General features: G+C 41.7%; 1 protein-coding gene across 2 annotated transcripts in view; it reads right to left on the bottom strand.

The window, feature by feature from the left end:
* Positions 1 to 2,654: 2,654 nt before the first annotated feature.
* The window catches only part of ets1 (v-ets avian erythroblastosis virus E26 oncogene homolog 1), a 38,509-nt gene continuing 24,694 nt past the window's right edge, over positions 2,655 to 16,469 (bottom strand). For both annotated transcript variants that reach the window (XM_061073208.1, XM_061073209.1), the window contains 7 exons: positions 14,521 to 14,640; positions 13,583 to 13,783; positions 13,218 to 13,295; positions 12,561 to 12,806; positions 10,965 to 11,225; positions 6,139 to 6,257; positions 2,655 to 5,791 (listed from right to left, as the gene is read on the bottom strand). In XM_061073208.1, coding sequence (XP_060929191.1) covers positions 5,576 to 5,791; positions 6,139 to 6,257; positions 10,965 to 11,225; positions 12,561 to 12,806; positions 13,218 to 13,295; positions 13,583 to 13,783; positions 14,521 to 14,640 — 1,241 coding nt within the window. In that variant the 3' untranslated portion in view covers positions 2,655 to 5,575. The remainder of the gene's footprint in view (positions 5,792 to 6,138; positions 6,258 to 10,964; positions 11,226 to 12,560; positions 12,807 to 13,217; positions 13,296 to 13,582; positions 13,784 to 14,520; positions 14,641 to 16,469) is intronic.

Raw genomic sequence — 16,469 nt, 5'->3', positions numbered from 1 at the left:
ACCACTGAGTTGGTCTCTTGTGCGTCACAGGGTTCTCCTTCTATGAAGAGGACATTAATTCAAGGCAGGGAGAGATAGATAGTTTGGTACTTGGTCTGTATCTTAGCAGAAAGCTAAATCTAAATACTGTCGACCACTGAGATTTCAATCTGACAAAAGTTTTTGCAATGGTGATATTTGGAAAGTGTGATATTCGGCAAAAACTTTGAAATCTTAAAGATATGTTTAACAACATTTCAGGCTTCCATTCAGTTACCAGCTGCTGCAAGGATTTTTACAATTCATTCAGATGACATGTCTTCGTACTGTAACATTCTCATACGAAGATTTATGTAACTAGCTTTGGAGATTTATAACATGCACACACTTCAGTTCCACCGCATAAGCAGTTTCCTCTGGTATTCACCAACCCTGACGAGTGTGATTGGTTTAAGAGATACAAGGATAGATTTACTTAATCTATTACAAATTACACCGAGGACCACAAAACCTTGTGCTGCGAGCTCCCACATGGTTTCAATTTAGTATTTAGTATTTGCTAAGCCGGATTCTGTAATTTGGCCCAGCCACAGCACATTCTATTATTTCATTTGAATGTTATGCTGCTAATTAAGACTTGATCCCAGGCGAAGGATGTGTTGGATGGCAACAGAGCGCAACAGAAAGCTCTGCTACTGAGCCCAAAATATTTAAACAGTGTTGTATAATCATGCTGTCAGCATGATTAAAGGGTTACTAATTTAATAAAAAAATAAAATCTAATAATGGGCTCCTAGACCTTCAGTCACAGACACAGTGTGCTTGGCTGCAGTGGTCAGTCATCATTTATGAGTCAGTTTCCCTTCCCTGTCTCATATTTTCCACTCCCACACAGGTATGTCCTGAAATACATATCGCTTCAACTCTAAACTCATTTGGTTACTATTTGGCCCCATAAAAAGGTGCAGACAAGCACTATTTAACCCATTATATATCATAGTACAGGAGAGCCATAATGTTTTTGGCCTCCTAGAATTTATCTCCAGTCGGGGAACCAGACTAAATGCTTCGATGTGATACACTGGTCCAATGATCCAGGCAGAAGCAATGGTGTCTTGTAAATTACATCTAATAAATTCACTCCATAGGTTCAGGTTTTTATTGCAACAGTGTCCCTAACATGGACACTATTTCCCAAGTCCGTGGTTACACTAGTTCATCATTTAATCCCCCTGCCTGTCTTGCTCAGTCATGTTAAGACTGCATGCTGGAGACAGATGTAGCTCGGCAAGACCCTTTAGATAAATATTTAGGTTTGAAATCTGACAAACGAGCCGCACTCCAGTGTCAAGAGAGCTGTAAGCTGCTGACGACAGGGGGTGATACTTTTTTGTCTGGAGAGGTAGAAATCATCTAACATCTTTTTGGCGGCTGCCAGGTGTGACAGTTCTCACTTTCTGCACAAACTTCCTCTTCTCTACATGTCTTTCTCAGCTGTCGTTCAATTTGGAACTCTGCTTTAAATCAGTGGAAGTGGATTTTTTTCTGAATGAAGCACAAAGCGGGTTGGGGGGGGATAAAAGGTTGGGCAAAGCGTACCTGCGTGAGCCAGCTTTGTGTCTGGGTTTGGCTGTGGAATAAGCAGAATATGAGTGCTATCTTAATGGTTTGGAGTTTGCTCCATGTCTGCTGGAACACGCACTGCATGGGCAAGTGTTTGAAAAAAAAAAGAAACTTGGCAAGCCAACCCCGTCTGGTCTGGATCATCAGCCCAGTCAGAGAGAGGGAGGTGGAATCGGAGAAGAGCCACCTGGGTAACCTCAGGCTGCCCTCTGCCAACAACACCACCAACAGGTCCCCCAGGAGAATGTGGCTTTGATTTTTAGCAGAAGACAGCTCTATCATGTTTTCTTTAGGGCTGCATGTGAAGTATGTGAAATCAGTCATGCATGTGAATTATTTTCCATGTGATGTGCGTCTTACGTGATCAGCGTCACTGTCACTTTCACATCGCTTTTGCACATGGTGCATTTATGGAAATTTGTCGCAAACTATATCCAGTTGTTTTTTTTATTGTGTCTGTCTTTAAAAAAAGTTTCATGTTTCTACGTCTTTACTATGCTATTTTCTTAAACTGAAAAACAGCCTGATCCATTGGACCTGATTTATTGGAGTTTGGCTTTAGCGCTTCACTGCTGCAGCAGGGCCAAACAGCTGTGCAGCTCAGGGCAGCAGGCCACGGTGCTGTATGTTTTATATCTACAGTGGAATTTATATGAGCCTGGGGTAACAAGCACATGAATGGGCCCTAGTGTGCTATTTCTGATTTGACGTCACCTCATTAGTGCATGTGAGACACACCCAATCCATTTATCTATCCATCTATCTATCTATCTATCTATCTATCTATCTATCTATCTATCTATCTATCTATCTATCTATCTATCTATCTATCTATCTATCTATCTATCTATCCATATATCTATCTATCTATCTATCTATCTATCTAGCTATCTATCTATCTATCTATCCATCTACTAAAACAAACCAAATCAAGTATAATAGCATATTAATACATGTGCCAATAACATGCTATAAAATTGCCAATAACATTTTAGCATCATAATGGTGTATGTTCATGACTCAATACAGTAACACCAGACACAGTTATGAAATCTTTGTTCACATATATTTTATAACATTTTGAAGTACATTAAGTACATTTTAGAAATAGAAGCTACAGTTTATAAAACCTTTCCAGCAGAAATCATTGATGGGCCAGCATCAGCCTTTTTTTTCCTCTAGCAGACAGCTTGATTTTCTATACAAAAAAAGAATTGAAATAAAAATAACAAAAACAAACAAACAGAAAAAGTCGCTACATTATTTTGTCCTGCGCTACCTTTATATTCCCATGAAAGCACCAGCTGTCTGCATCTCTTGTCTTTTTATAAAATATAAATTATTGAAAAATATTCAAATGTTTGTGAACTAAATACAATAAAAATTATCTCATAAAAAAAATACAGAGACACTATAAAATGTACAAAAAAACAACATCCAAAAACAAAAAACGTTTTTTTTTCCTTCTGAATCCATTCTGAGATATGCATATGCCACAATCTATTGGTGTGTATACACTTGCCTGACTACGATTCATTAATACATAAGACCTGCAGTATTTGCTGACAGTTAACAACACTATATTTTCCTGACAAAATAATATTAACATTTGAAGTAACGTTTTCTTTTAGCACATTGATCTTATGGAGTCAACCATACTAACATCATGACCATGTATGGAAAGAAGAAAAAATAGGGCACTGGCAACCGTTACAAATATATTTAAAAATCTGTAAAGCTCTCTTTAACATAAAACATCGACATCAGAAAAAACAACCTGAACAAAAAAAACAGTGTTTTGAAACCTTGACTCTAACGTGCAGAAAAGGATGAAAGTACAGCTACTAATTAATTTCCTTGTGCCGGATGACGAGCATGGCTGGAGGTTTGTGAGTCAGCGCTCGGTGATGGCGCACACAAGCTTGTTACCACTTCAACATCCCGTACAGCATCTCCTTTCAGTGGGAAACCCAGAACAGTGACGGCGATTTCTCTTGGTCCTAAAGCTGTGTGCTTTCCAACATATTAACAGATAAAGACGAGTCAACACTTGTGAATGTGAAAGATTTCTGGTCCCTGTCTTCCACAGTTGTGGACGAAACCCGAGGCACCATGGCCAAAAGACCTCACATGGGTTTTGGTTATTATTACTGCTTTGTCTCTTGCTTATTTGTGTAATCTGGGTCTCAATAAAGCATTATGAAATACAATCTGTACAAACAGACATCTCAAAAGCTATTTGCATCCATATGGGTAACATTCAGCCACTGTAAACAATAACATTGTCTTCTAAGATGATTTTTTTGGACTTTGGCATTTCCCATAAGGCCAGTGTAAAGCCACGGTTCCCACTGTCGGAAAGGAACTGCTGCCAATTCGCTCAAAGTTAGCAGTTAATCTCTTCATGTGGTTTTTTGCACAAACTATACAAATCATATGAGAGAGTTACTCAATATGAACTGAATGCTATTTTGATCATAGACAAATAACACACAACATACAAATGAAACAAAAATGTCTGTCACTAGTCCTACACGTCTGTTTGCATTCAGGTTTCAGCTTTAAGCAGTGTCTAAACTTGCTAATTAAACAAACAGGTTGTGTAATCCCAAAAATCCAAACTTTCTCATTTCTGTCTGTCTATTCCTATCAGACTTCACCGGAACCACAGATTCCTTTCAGTCACTTTCGTCCAAAGCAGCTTCCGATTCTCTTTCATCAACACTTTTCTATTGCCTGTCCCTTTATCCTTTACTGCATCTCCACACTATACTGCGGCCACTTCCTCGTGGCCAAAACACTCTGCATAACAAGAGAAAGAATAACCTGACATTCTTAGGAATTTGCAAAACCAGCCCCTCAACTACTTCACTTGCGATTTTATTATACAGACAGACATATAGATTATTCCAACACTTCTAAAGCAACAAACACGGACAGTGAAGCGAGAAACTATGCATCTAATCAGCACATGAAACAACTCTTCTCACCGAGGACTCCTGATTGTCTACAGTTTGCTAATACTGGTGGTATATGCAAAATGCACAAGTTTCACAATATGTGTCTCTAACAAAGTGGCAAACATGTACATTAAGGTGAACGCGTCAGTTTCAAAAGCAACGGCTGCTTTCAGTTGTCTGTCTATCAGAGACTCGAGCTATGAGTAATCTCACCAGGTCCTCGCACACTATGAAACCACAGGGCCGGTGTCTGTGATGTTGTCTGATAACGGATCAGCACTTTTTAATCTAAGGCTCCAAGAGAAAGAGAACAGTTCTGACGGCAGCCCATTATTTGGTTCCAACTGTGATACCTTCATTGACAACATGAGATCTTTCCAATATATGCCTGCTAGGTAGGTTTACATTGGGTGTTCTCAAGATCAGTAATACGATACTGGCACAAGCATAAACAAAACAAAACTATGAACAATACTTTTTGGTCCAAGCTGAAAACTCTCAGAAACAGTGAACATACCGTATATATCTAAATATGACATTATACCTTCCTCCTTTGGGTTTTTACATTTTGGCAACCGTTTTCTTAGCCGGAGCTCTCTGCCTGCTCTCCGTTTACCCCAAGAATGAAATGAATCATTTTATTTTCTTCTCTAACACTTCCTGTCTTGGTCCTCTTGTCACTGTGCTACCTCGGCAGCACGGAACCTCAACTCTACCCGACAGCGTTCCGTCTGCCACGAGCTGCAAAATAATACCGGTAACACATTCGCACACACACATTTCAAATGCAACAGGGTATGAATACAGGCTTTAGGGTTGTGCCTTCCTGTTAAATCAGGGTCTGAGAGACAAGAGCTCGAAGTTGACAAAGACCACAGTTAGTCATTAAAAACATTTTGGTCCCCCCAAAAAAATGGTTTACCAATACTATCAAACAGTTAAGACCACTTTATGAGCCCCAGTCCATGCGGCTCTTTCAACGTCCGTCTCCGCTTCCTTTTTCAAATCTGCTTTCACTCGTCCGTATCGGGCTTTACGTCCAACATTGCGTGCAGCTCCTCGGGAGTGTACCCCAGCAGGCTTTTTAAGTCACAGACAAAGCGGTAGACGTAGCGCTTCCCCGATGTCTTATGGATGATGTTCTTGTCGTAGTAGTAGCGCAGGCCACGGCTCAGCTTCTCATAGTTCATTTTGGGCTTGTTTTTCCTCTTGCCCCACCTCCGCGCAACCTAAAACAACACAGGATATAAACCGCTCAAGATGTGACCAAAACTGAAATTACGAAATCACACACTAAACATGCAGCTCATTACTGCTGCATTGATAAAAAGAAAAAAAAGCATCACATTCGTCAGGAAATACTATCATTTACATTCACGTGCAAGTGCAGTTCATTCTGCAATTAAACAATGACTGATATACAACCCTACAAAGTTATGACCCTCGGAAATATGAATAGAGCCAAACATGGCTGGTAAATGTTCTTGAAACCTAAGAAGACATCTTGTTCATCTGGTTATCTACTCAGGACCTCCCAGCATGTGGGCTCGTGACCAGCGGTGTCAAGACCTCTCACCTCATCTGGGTCAGAGAGCTTGAACTCCCAGCCGTCGCCTGTCCAGCTGATGAAGGACTGGCAAGACTTGTCGGTCAGCAGCTCGAGAAGGAACTGCCACAGCTGGATGGGGCCGCTGCCTGCAGAGAGAGGGAAAGGGGGAGAAGGTGTGTGTTTTTTAGTGAAGCTGTCTACACGAAGAAGACATGTTGTTACTGTGTACACTGGCTGGATGTGGGAGTGTAAAATTAGCAAAGTGTAAGTTCACGGCAAAGATATCAAAATCCAGATTGAGGAGGCATTCATGTCCAAAGTACTGTAACATACATTAAGAGAAAGCAAATTGCATCTGTTGTAAGCATGTTTAGAAAGAGGAACATTTCCGTCAGGTTACAAATGTGAAACAAAGTAAAATCATACCAAATCTATTTATTGTTGCTGCAAAGCAAAGATACAAAATATATCTCATTGAAAAAAAGGAACTTGGAATGTACTTATGTGTGTGTGTGTGTGTGTGTATATATATAGATATATACTGTATATATATTTATATATATTTACATACTTTTGCCTTGTGACATTGTTTAATATTCATCACTCATGTATGAGGAGGGATAAAGTAAACCTTCTAATCTGGGTCGGACTGAAGTAGACCAATGGAACCGAATGTCCTCCTAAATACAACAGTCCCATTCATCATGTATTCCCTTGTCTGCCACATGCCCTGTGCAGTATGTGAATCTAGAGTCTGAGTTCCCCACTGATGAAATCACTAGTTTAAAATAAAGCCGCCTTCAGCAACACATCTCGGGGACTTGAAGAGTCGGGGAGTGTGTGAGAAAAGGAGCAGTTGTTAAGTCATCGGTTATGTGTAACTGGAAAGCATTTACCGTGAATTGAGACCAATATAATTACCTGGTAAAAAAAACAAACCTCGGTGTTATTACATCTCGAGGAAAAGGAGGGAAAAGCAGAACAATAACAACCAAAAGCAAAGGCTTGGTTTTGTTTCTGAACTAGATTCACAAGAGTGCACTCTGATCTTGTGGTTTTTCAGCACATACACCCACCCACTTCTGAGGCCCGCATGTTGATATCACACCTGCCTATGCAGCACACCGCCTCAGCAAAACTGAGGCTAGAGGCAAAAGCTAGCTCTCTCTCTCTCTCTCTCTCTCTCTCTCTTGCTTTAGGAAAAACCCGATATACAACACAAACACAAGCTTTCAGGGAAACGGGCGCGTGGGCTGAACACTTGAAATGGCGTTTCAGAGCTCTCTCTCTTCCCGCGAAGCCGGAGAAGGTGCATGACAACAGCCAACCCCAACTTTGGGAAATAAGTGGCTCTGCAACACTGAGTCTCTTTCAGAGTTGACTCGCATTCCAAAAGTCTGCTACTGTAACAGCGAGCCCACATCAGGGTAATACATTGCCCGTCTACCAGCTCTCACGACAGAATGCAGGCGACCCTTTGACAAAAAAAAAAGAGGTTTCCAAAAATATGTTTCAAGTCTCCAATGCACAATGGGCCTCATTGAAAAAGCATACAGTGTGGCAAAAGGGGGGTGGGTAGGGTTGGGTTCACATTCACAGCAGTGTTGAGTGTTTGACCCATGGTACAATAGTGAGTCTTGAGCATATATGCAACAGTGGCGGATCTGGGACTTTTTTTTAAATCAGGGGCCATAAAGGGGACACAATTTACACAGCCAATTAGATGTCCAACAGCAGAGCCACACGTCATTGAATAGACTCTGAAAATCGTTCCTCGTTCAAGCACATTGTGTATTCCGAAAACGAATAGAAAATAAAAATTATTAGAGACATTAAAAACTACAGGGGCACGTCAAGGGCCAGTCACACCCTGAATCAGGGTCATGACTGGGGCTAATCTTTTCTTTTCAATGTAAAAAATAAAAATGGACATCGCAAAATAATTCAAGTTATGATCAGCATGTTAGAGACGATGGAACAAGGTAATAAGTTTGAATTTTAAAAACGACCTAAACTATGAATCATCAATATTGTTCCCAATTTTAAACCACCTGACTAAATCTGGCTCCAATGCAACCTGTGTGTGTTTGTGCGTTTGTACAGTGTGAGACAGGGCGAGAGAGGGTGGAGAGAGAGACAGCACAGTATCATGCTACAGAGTTCACCATGATGTTACTGCTGACTGAGGTGTGTATGGCGAATTGTCACAGGAAACCACGGCGACGACAAGCCGAGCTTCACCTATCTCTCCGAAGCCTTATCTGGCTCCTTGTCCTCGCTACAAGTGTCACCCGCCGCTCGCGACTGAGACAGGAAGCAGAGCACAGCGAGCTGTCAAGCTGTCATAAACATCAATTTGGAATTTTACAAATGCCTGTTTTTCTTTTACTTTAAGGTCTGATTTTTTAGGGCAGGGGGGGGTTGAGGTTTCTCTTCCTCGCTGTGCCTTTCTCCCTCCATGTGTTCATTCACCCACACCCGCCGCCTATGCACATGGGCTCGCACACACATGTACGCCACATCTTCTAAGACACTCGCCTCACTCTGCTCTTAACAACAGCTCGACGTTTTCCTCTTTCAGGAGAAGTTTGGCTGTTTTAGTGTGATATTTTCTTCTTGTATTAAAGCTCAGAGGAAGCACATTCTACTCACTGAGAACACATTGCTTTGTATTTGGCTGGAGACACGTTTATTAATAAGTGATACCTGACAGACATCGCAGGAAAATGGAGTCAAGACATTTTTTTGATGTAAAAGTGGTGGAGTAGGATATTAGCTCGCGCTGATGTTTTGAGATGACACAGGTTTCCATCAAATCAAATGTCATTACGGAAAGATTTGGTCATATCTTGTACCTCTAGATAAAGCTACTTATGCATCACATTATTAGTGCCATGTTTGAATCCAACACAACACAACCACATGACGTGACTAGAAGGGATTTTAGCCCATGTCTTCCTCTTCATTATTTGACTATAAGTGCACATGATGACACATTTCCTACTTTATTACACATTTATGACTCATTGGTCTGTTAGCGGGTTTTGACCGTTTTTAACCGTACAGATTACAGATTAACTTGTGCATACCACCTTCAGGACACTCTATTGTGTCCTGATGTATGGATCGTTAGTGACACTGGAATTTAACATGGATTTCCCCCTTTTTTTTTCGAACGCTGGCAACCCTGCAGCTTTGTGACTGTAATTTAAAAAACGTCTGAAAAAGTCCCAAATACTTTGGCGTTAAGAGGCGATTCAGTGTCGACAGGTGTGACACTACTCACTTTACAGTCCAGATTTTAAATAGTAATGTGTCTCATGAATACTGACCTTAAATGAAATTGTTTGATTTAGGTATTCTACTTGATTTGGAGAGTATGTTGTACACGTGTGGTGAGTAACATGAAGAGTCAGGTTACAAACATACAGGAAAAGCCTGAAGGTTAAATTATCATTGTACATATATTTATAAGAACAGCCAGGGCTAAGTTAAGAGTAGTTTTTATTTAATTAATTGTTTTTGTATTATAAAATTTGCTTTTGTCTTTGATTCAAATTATTTAGTTGCTTCTTTACTTTACTTCTCTTCCATTTTTGTTTTTCAGTCTCATCTTTGTGGAGCACTTTTTTTAATGTCTGCTTGAAAGGTGCTATGTAAATACAGCTATTAATATAATGATGAAGTGTAACAAGTGGTTACATCAGCAGCTTTTTGCATGCACCTTTTCAACCAAAACCCATTACAGATGCCAAAGTAGTGCATCTGCTTGATAGGAGCTTGCAAATATCTCAACATCTCGTGAACTTGTAGAATGCATATAAACCAGCTCTTTGAGCGTGTATGAAGATGTTTCATGAGATGAAGAGATAATTTTACTCCGGTGTTATATGCAGGGGCAGGCACGATTTCTGTTCAGTTTCACCGCCGTTGCTAGGACGACCTACAATAAGTAGGCTGAGATGCAGGCTGCAGATAACAAGGGAGGCAGATGATAAGTGAAGACAGAACAAAGGAGTAAGAATAGTAAGAAGAAGAGGAAGGAGAAGTGTAAGAAGGTGAAGAAGAAGAAGAAGAAGAAGGAGGAAATGTTGTTTTATTTCCTGTAATGTGCGTGAGCTGGGCTGTCTGGATAGAGGGGGTGTTTTCATTTGGTCTAAAAGCAGTGCATTAAGGCCTCCTCACATCAGAGGCTTTTGCAGAGAACCAGAAGTGTGTTACAGCACATATATCGTAGAACTAGTGGAACAAATTCTGCACTATGATAGAATACTTCTCCCACAAAAAGAATGCAGATACTAGATAAGCTTTTGCCCTGATTGCACTGCATTCAGAGACTCAAAGTATATGAATCTTTGAATTGAGCTGTTCTGTCTATGTTTGCATAGATGATGGATCTACAGAGCAATTTTCAAGGCTGTGGAAACTTTTTTTTCTTTTCAGGCAAGAACGAGTGGCAACAAATAGGAATATGATATTGAAAAAGTCGTCTGACCAGAATTAGTCTTTCAATGAAAACCACTATATTTAATTTCACTTGCTTATTTAGAGTTAATGATAATTATAATTGTACATAATGAAATAATATAGTTCTACATTTTTGTTATATTCTATGACCATCAAAATGTGTAATGAATGCATTTCCCTTTCCCCCCATTAGGCTCCAGGGACTGTGCATGCTGGCTGCCATAGAGTTCAACCCAAATGGAACAGAGCTACGATTAATGTAATTATTTACCATGTGCTTTTCCTCCTGTGACATTTTGAAAATGTCTGCTGTGAAAAAGGCCAAGGCACTTTTCCAGGCAGGACAGTATGATAATGTGTAAACCATGACCTCGAGGACATCTTACCTGTGTATCCTGCCAGCGCCGCTGCAGGGATGACGGGTTTATCCTTGCTGAGGTCTGTGCGCTCCCTCACGTAGTCTTTGAAGGTGCCCTTGGGCTTGTGGCCGTGCAAGGCAGTGGGGTAGTCCTCGGAGTCGAAGCTGTCGTAAGAGGGCACCCGCTGCAGGCTGCTGAACGAGGACTGGCTGCTCCACGACTGGGTCAGCCGGTCGCAGCTCTCGAAGCTCTCGATGCTCTCGAAGGAGTCCTGGCCGCCGAGCTTACCTGAGAACGAGCGGAGATGGAAACAGAGTTGAAGGTTTTAAAAAAGAAGCAAACTATAAACCTTAAATGTAAGAGCACATCACATTTTATAATCTCTCTAATGAAGCGAAAATTGGTCATTTATACAACATGACTTTTTTTCAAGGTGAAACTTAAGTGCATAATAATGAAATTTGTTCCACAATTTTTTCTAATATTTGACAAAGGAGCACTATGTATGAAAAAGACAAACAAAAGCTAAGCACTACATTACGCTCTTCCTCACTAAGCTGGATTTTTCTATACACAGCTCTCTCCATTTAACACCTCATTTCACCACCACTTGAGTTTGATTTTAAATGGAAGACAGTCACACAAATTGCCTTGCTATTTTTGGCCTTGGGAAAGATAAGAGGAGTCTTTCAATGGTGAGTCATTAACAAATGACAGATAATGCAGCGCCTCGATTGATGCCGGAATCTTCCAACTGCTGAAATTGAAGCCACATGTGGATATCAGTTGGGCTACGCAAATACTTTCCCACGTTGGGAGAGCACAACGCCACGCTCAGAACCTTGGTATGTGTGATGCATGAGGGCCGGACCTCATACGTTGCAGGCAAATGCTTTAAGCACCATAAGGGGGCTTGTATAATGCGTTTGGCACATGCTATTCATTTATACAGCTGGGGATGTGTGAGAAGAAAATCCTAGCTTTGTGACTATAAATGTAAACCATGCTCCTAATTCCTCTGTAAACTATCAGTGGGAGAGAAGACAAGCCGTGTGCATTCAGGAAAGCAAACAGCTTCATGAGAAAACGACACCGTCGCTAACCGAGGATGACACCTCTATCTCCTTACCCAGAACCCAAAAGTTGAGTCAAGGAAAAAAAGAGGCCAACGAAAACAAGAAGAAGAAAAAAAAAACGTCTTGAAGGTTACAGCACCTCAGCTGTTTTACATAAAGAATGAGCGGCAAGAAGAGAACACGCTGTGGCTTTGCCTCATGTATCGCTCTGACAAAAACAATAGACTCTTCTATTTTTTTTCCTAAGCCAGTCGAGAATGAACAACGCGGGTTTGCTTGGACCACAAATCAACCAGAGGGCCTGCTTTTCTTCTCTACTAATACGTTCCCACTGATGTGGTCTGACACGATTTCTGGTAGCTTCAGCACAGTAACAGGCACACATACACCCACAGAACCTCTTAACACTTAGACGGACACGTTTTTCAAGTACTCAATGCAGATTTCAGTAGGCGACCTTCTTAACTGCAATGCTTCTGCAGACTAATCCTATACTGTTAAATACCTAATCACAACTACAGTGTATTCTTCATATATGACCCCTCACCTCTGCTGAGGCGTCCCACACACATGTTGTCGGGGGACACTACCTCCTGCTTGACGGAGAAGTAGTCCCCCTGCAGCGGGTTGAGGGGCGTGTCCCGCAGGATGACAGCAGGGTATTCACTCTCGTACTTGAGCGTCAGCAGTTCCTCCGAGCTGATGGGATGAAGCGTCTGGTAGGACTCTGTGATGAAGCCGGGCTCTGAGTATTCAGAAGGAGGGACACACTGAGCATGCTCAACACCGTAGCCTGAAGACACGAAGGACGATGAGCGAAGACAGAGAAGCACAGAGAGGAAGCGAAGAGCAAAAAAAAAGGGATGAAAAGATCAGACTCAGACGAGTCATTGTCCTTCTTGTGCTGAACTCCTGCCCCAAATGCTTAATGTGTGAATAGTCCATAATGTAAAACAGCCTCAGTGTATAAGAGGAATGTTGTAGATTTTAGAAAACATTATTGATTAGACCTTGCATCAGCAATACTTAAGGTGAGGTCATATCATGGAGCTCAAAATCCAGTTTTACACCATGCTAAACACTAATTCCAAGTCTTCTCTCATTCGCAACCTTTAACCTCTTTGCAGTATGCACATTCATATTTCAGGCGTGTATCTCAAGCTGTTACGCTGAGTGACTAACAATGAGTGTGAGGAGTACTTACTGACAAAGTAGTCTGAGGTATAACGGGATTCCTGGAAGTTGGAGGTCAATCCATTGATGGGATAATGCTTTGTATCCTCTTCATGAAAAATAGATAGAGAGCGTCAGTGACCTCCTCATTGATTTCATGTATCATGTAACTGCATCAGGCGTTATGATTAAAAATGTATGACCTGAGCTAAAATGCGTCTTCCTGTTTTGGCTCCTGTATAGCAAACGCCCAGTCCCAAAGTGGAGCAGGCAGTGATATCACACTGTTTTTTATAAGTGAATTAAAAAAAAAATTTTGGCCTCTTGCCTCTGTATTAAAAGCATCCTATAATGCACACTAATATCAAACTTGTCTTTAGATGAAAGTGGCCTTACCTTTTTGAAGCATTTCTAAATGTTCCCAAAGGATGTCGCCCACAAAGTCAGGTGCTAAGTCCAGGAAGCGCTCCTTCCCCATCGCACACAAGCAGGCTCCGTTCATACAGAATTTCTCAAAGTCCACGTTCTTCAGGCTGAACTCGTTCACGGTCCATGTTAACCACTCAGCCACGTGGTTTTCTGTCCACAGTCTGGGATCTGAACGGGAACACAATTTGAGATGGTTACATGCACTGATACTGTATATCTTTTTTTGGGGTTTAAGTGACCCATGCAAGTATTATGAGTGCATGAAGGTGCACTCAGACAGACCCTACCTACAAGTGACATGACAATGTAGACTGAATTTTAAACGTTTCTGGTTGCAACACTATAAACTGCAGCACATCCCTGTATTAAGTTGTGTTTTCACCGTGAGAAAAACTCCAACCTTTGGTTATGCTTCCGACATTCACACTACCTCCGTGGTAAACATACAGTATGTACCTTCTGCAAGTCAATTATCAGCAGCTTTACTGGGAGGCAGTGGTGGATGTAAACAGCAGTGGTAAACACAAGCCAAACCCATAGTTTATAAATATAGCAAAATTGCATAGACAGATATTGTAAGAACTGCTGTTTCCAAACAGCGTGAAGAGGCTCAGCCTGGATTCAGGAAGCCAACTCATTAATTTCTCTGTGTGTCTCTGTGTCTAAATTCTTTGAATGCTGCAGTCAGTCACTCAGTCGCTCAGTCTGCCTGGACTGACAGGGATTTGAATGCGTCTTGTCTCCTGCTTTTCAGTGAGAGACACTGTCACTGAGTGATCTAAAGCAGGCTATGATGTGAGTATACATACACTTGTTGAGATGGCTCCTGCTTTACTAACATTTCATCTCCCTAAAGCAGATTTCAACACCTGACTAATGAGAATACAGGCAGCTTAGGGTCTTACCTTTGGGAATACCCAGCCGCTGCTGTTCCTTTGTGAAACCACTGAAGGTGGCCTTAAGAGCCTGGGACATCATCTCTTTACTTCCTGGTGTCAACAGGGGGACGTCTCCGCACTCTGGATCTGCCAATCACAAAATTACAAGGAAATAATTATATGATATTTTATTATAATATTATTCTGAACAATAACAATAACAATTTAATTTAGGATTTCAATTATTACCATGCTGAAATCGTACCCTGCTTTAACTATTATTGACAACCCAAGCTAATACAAAGCACCCTGTGTTATATATTCCATGCCAATAAAGCTCAATGAATGGAAAATTGAATCGAGGCAAAAAGAGGGTGGGAAAGAGAGACTAGCGAATGTGGTTCAGTTAGCTACACACACACACACACACACACACACACACACACACACACACACACACACACACACACACACACACACACACACACACACACACACACACACACACACACACACACACACACACACACACACACACACACACACACACACACACACACACACACACACACACACACAACAATGTTGCATCGTGATCAACAACATGGCTTGACAATTACCTCCCTTCCAGACAGACACGGTCTCCATATCAGTGACAAGCTATTTAAACAAGAGGTGTCACTACGTCAGATCTCAGTGGATCAAACTGAGGAAACACTGCATGTGTGGTATTTGTGCAGGCAACAGCCATGCACGTTTCAGTGGGCTACGAGAGCAGACAGTATAAATCAGTGCAGGCTATAAAGAGCATTTAGTGCAGTGGGGCAGTTCTCATGCAACAGCTTTCGTTGCTGTTCTTTCTTTTATACCAAATGTCTGCAGTTTGTGGGATTTCACACAGGGTCCTGAGGCATATCCCACTCATGTGGCGTTAAAATAAACACAAGTATATTATCAAATACTACTAACACTGAATCCCTCTCTTACCCACAAATCCTGGGTGGGAGAGCAGCGCCTGGTGCCCATCAGCGACACCATGACCCCTGCTAGCCCTCCAACAAAGTTCCCCCTGCACAGTGGGCCGACTGTCACCAGACCAAGCATGGGGTCAAACATTCTGAGAGGTCAGGGGTCGAGGGATGAGGTGATGATGTCACTTTAGCTGCCGGCGGGTGGCGAGTATAGATGGGGGGTGGGCTGTCTCGACGGTCCCAGTCGCACACTGGGCTTACTGTTCTCTGCTCGCAGCCAGTAGGCACCCAATGGGGAACAGAGCTCCCTTTGATGGCTTTAAACAGAGCCTGATGACTCGCCCTCATCTAATTAGATTGACCAGAAGTGTGGGACGAGGGGGGGCAAAACAAGGGAGATGATGAGAGAAGAGCAGGGGAAAGACCCTCGGGATACTAACACTAGAATAGACTGCTAAAAACTAACTAGGCCAAGACTCAAGAAATTACTTGTAAATAGAAACAAAAAGGCCTTACACAGTTCCAATTGACCAGCATGTCTTTATTATTTAATGTGCAAAAAGCATGCACACTTTTTGCTTTTGCAAAACAAAAGCCGACATACAGTATATCATGATCTGTTTGAGTCTGAAGACACACATGACATAATAGCCATATCTAGTCTGATCGGGTAATGTGCATGAGGCACAACTTTAACCGACCAAAGTTGTGATGCACACACGATCAAAGGTCTAATCTGTCTTTGACTTTTGTGTCTTTCTTTTCATCTCATCCGTCTTATCCGTCAATTAAAATTGCCAAAAACCAGATCATTAAATTCTTGTTAACAAACATAGTGAGGAAAAGTTGTGTCACTCCTCGCACAGCAACACAACTGGTCTAACCCAGATGTTCTGCTGGCTGGTGGTTTTATCACTGGCGCAACATACAGTTCATGCTTGTTTTCACCACTCACTGACGTCTCGACCTCGTCTGGAATGCACAGCAGCTGTCCCTCCTTCGCCC

This window comes from Limanda limanda, chromosome 6 (assembly GCF_963576545.1).
Source record: "Limanda limanda chromosome 6, fLimLim1.1, whole genome shotgun sequence".
In the NCBI taxonomy this organism is placed as follows: domain Eukaryota; kingdom Metazoa; phylum Chordata; class Actinopteri; order Pleuronectiformes; family Pleuronectidae; genus Limanda; species Limanda limanda.
The sequence above is the reverse complement of the archived record's forward strand: the minus strand, read 5'-3'. Positions and strand labels throughout refer to the sequence as shown.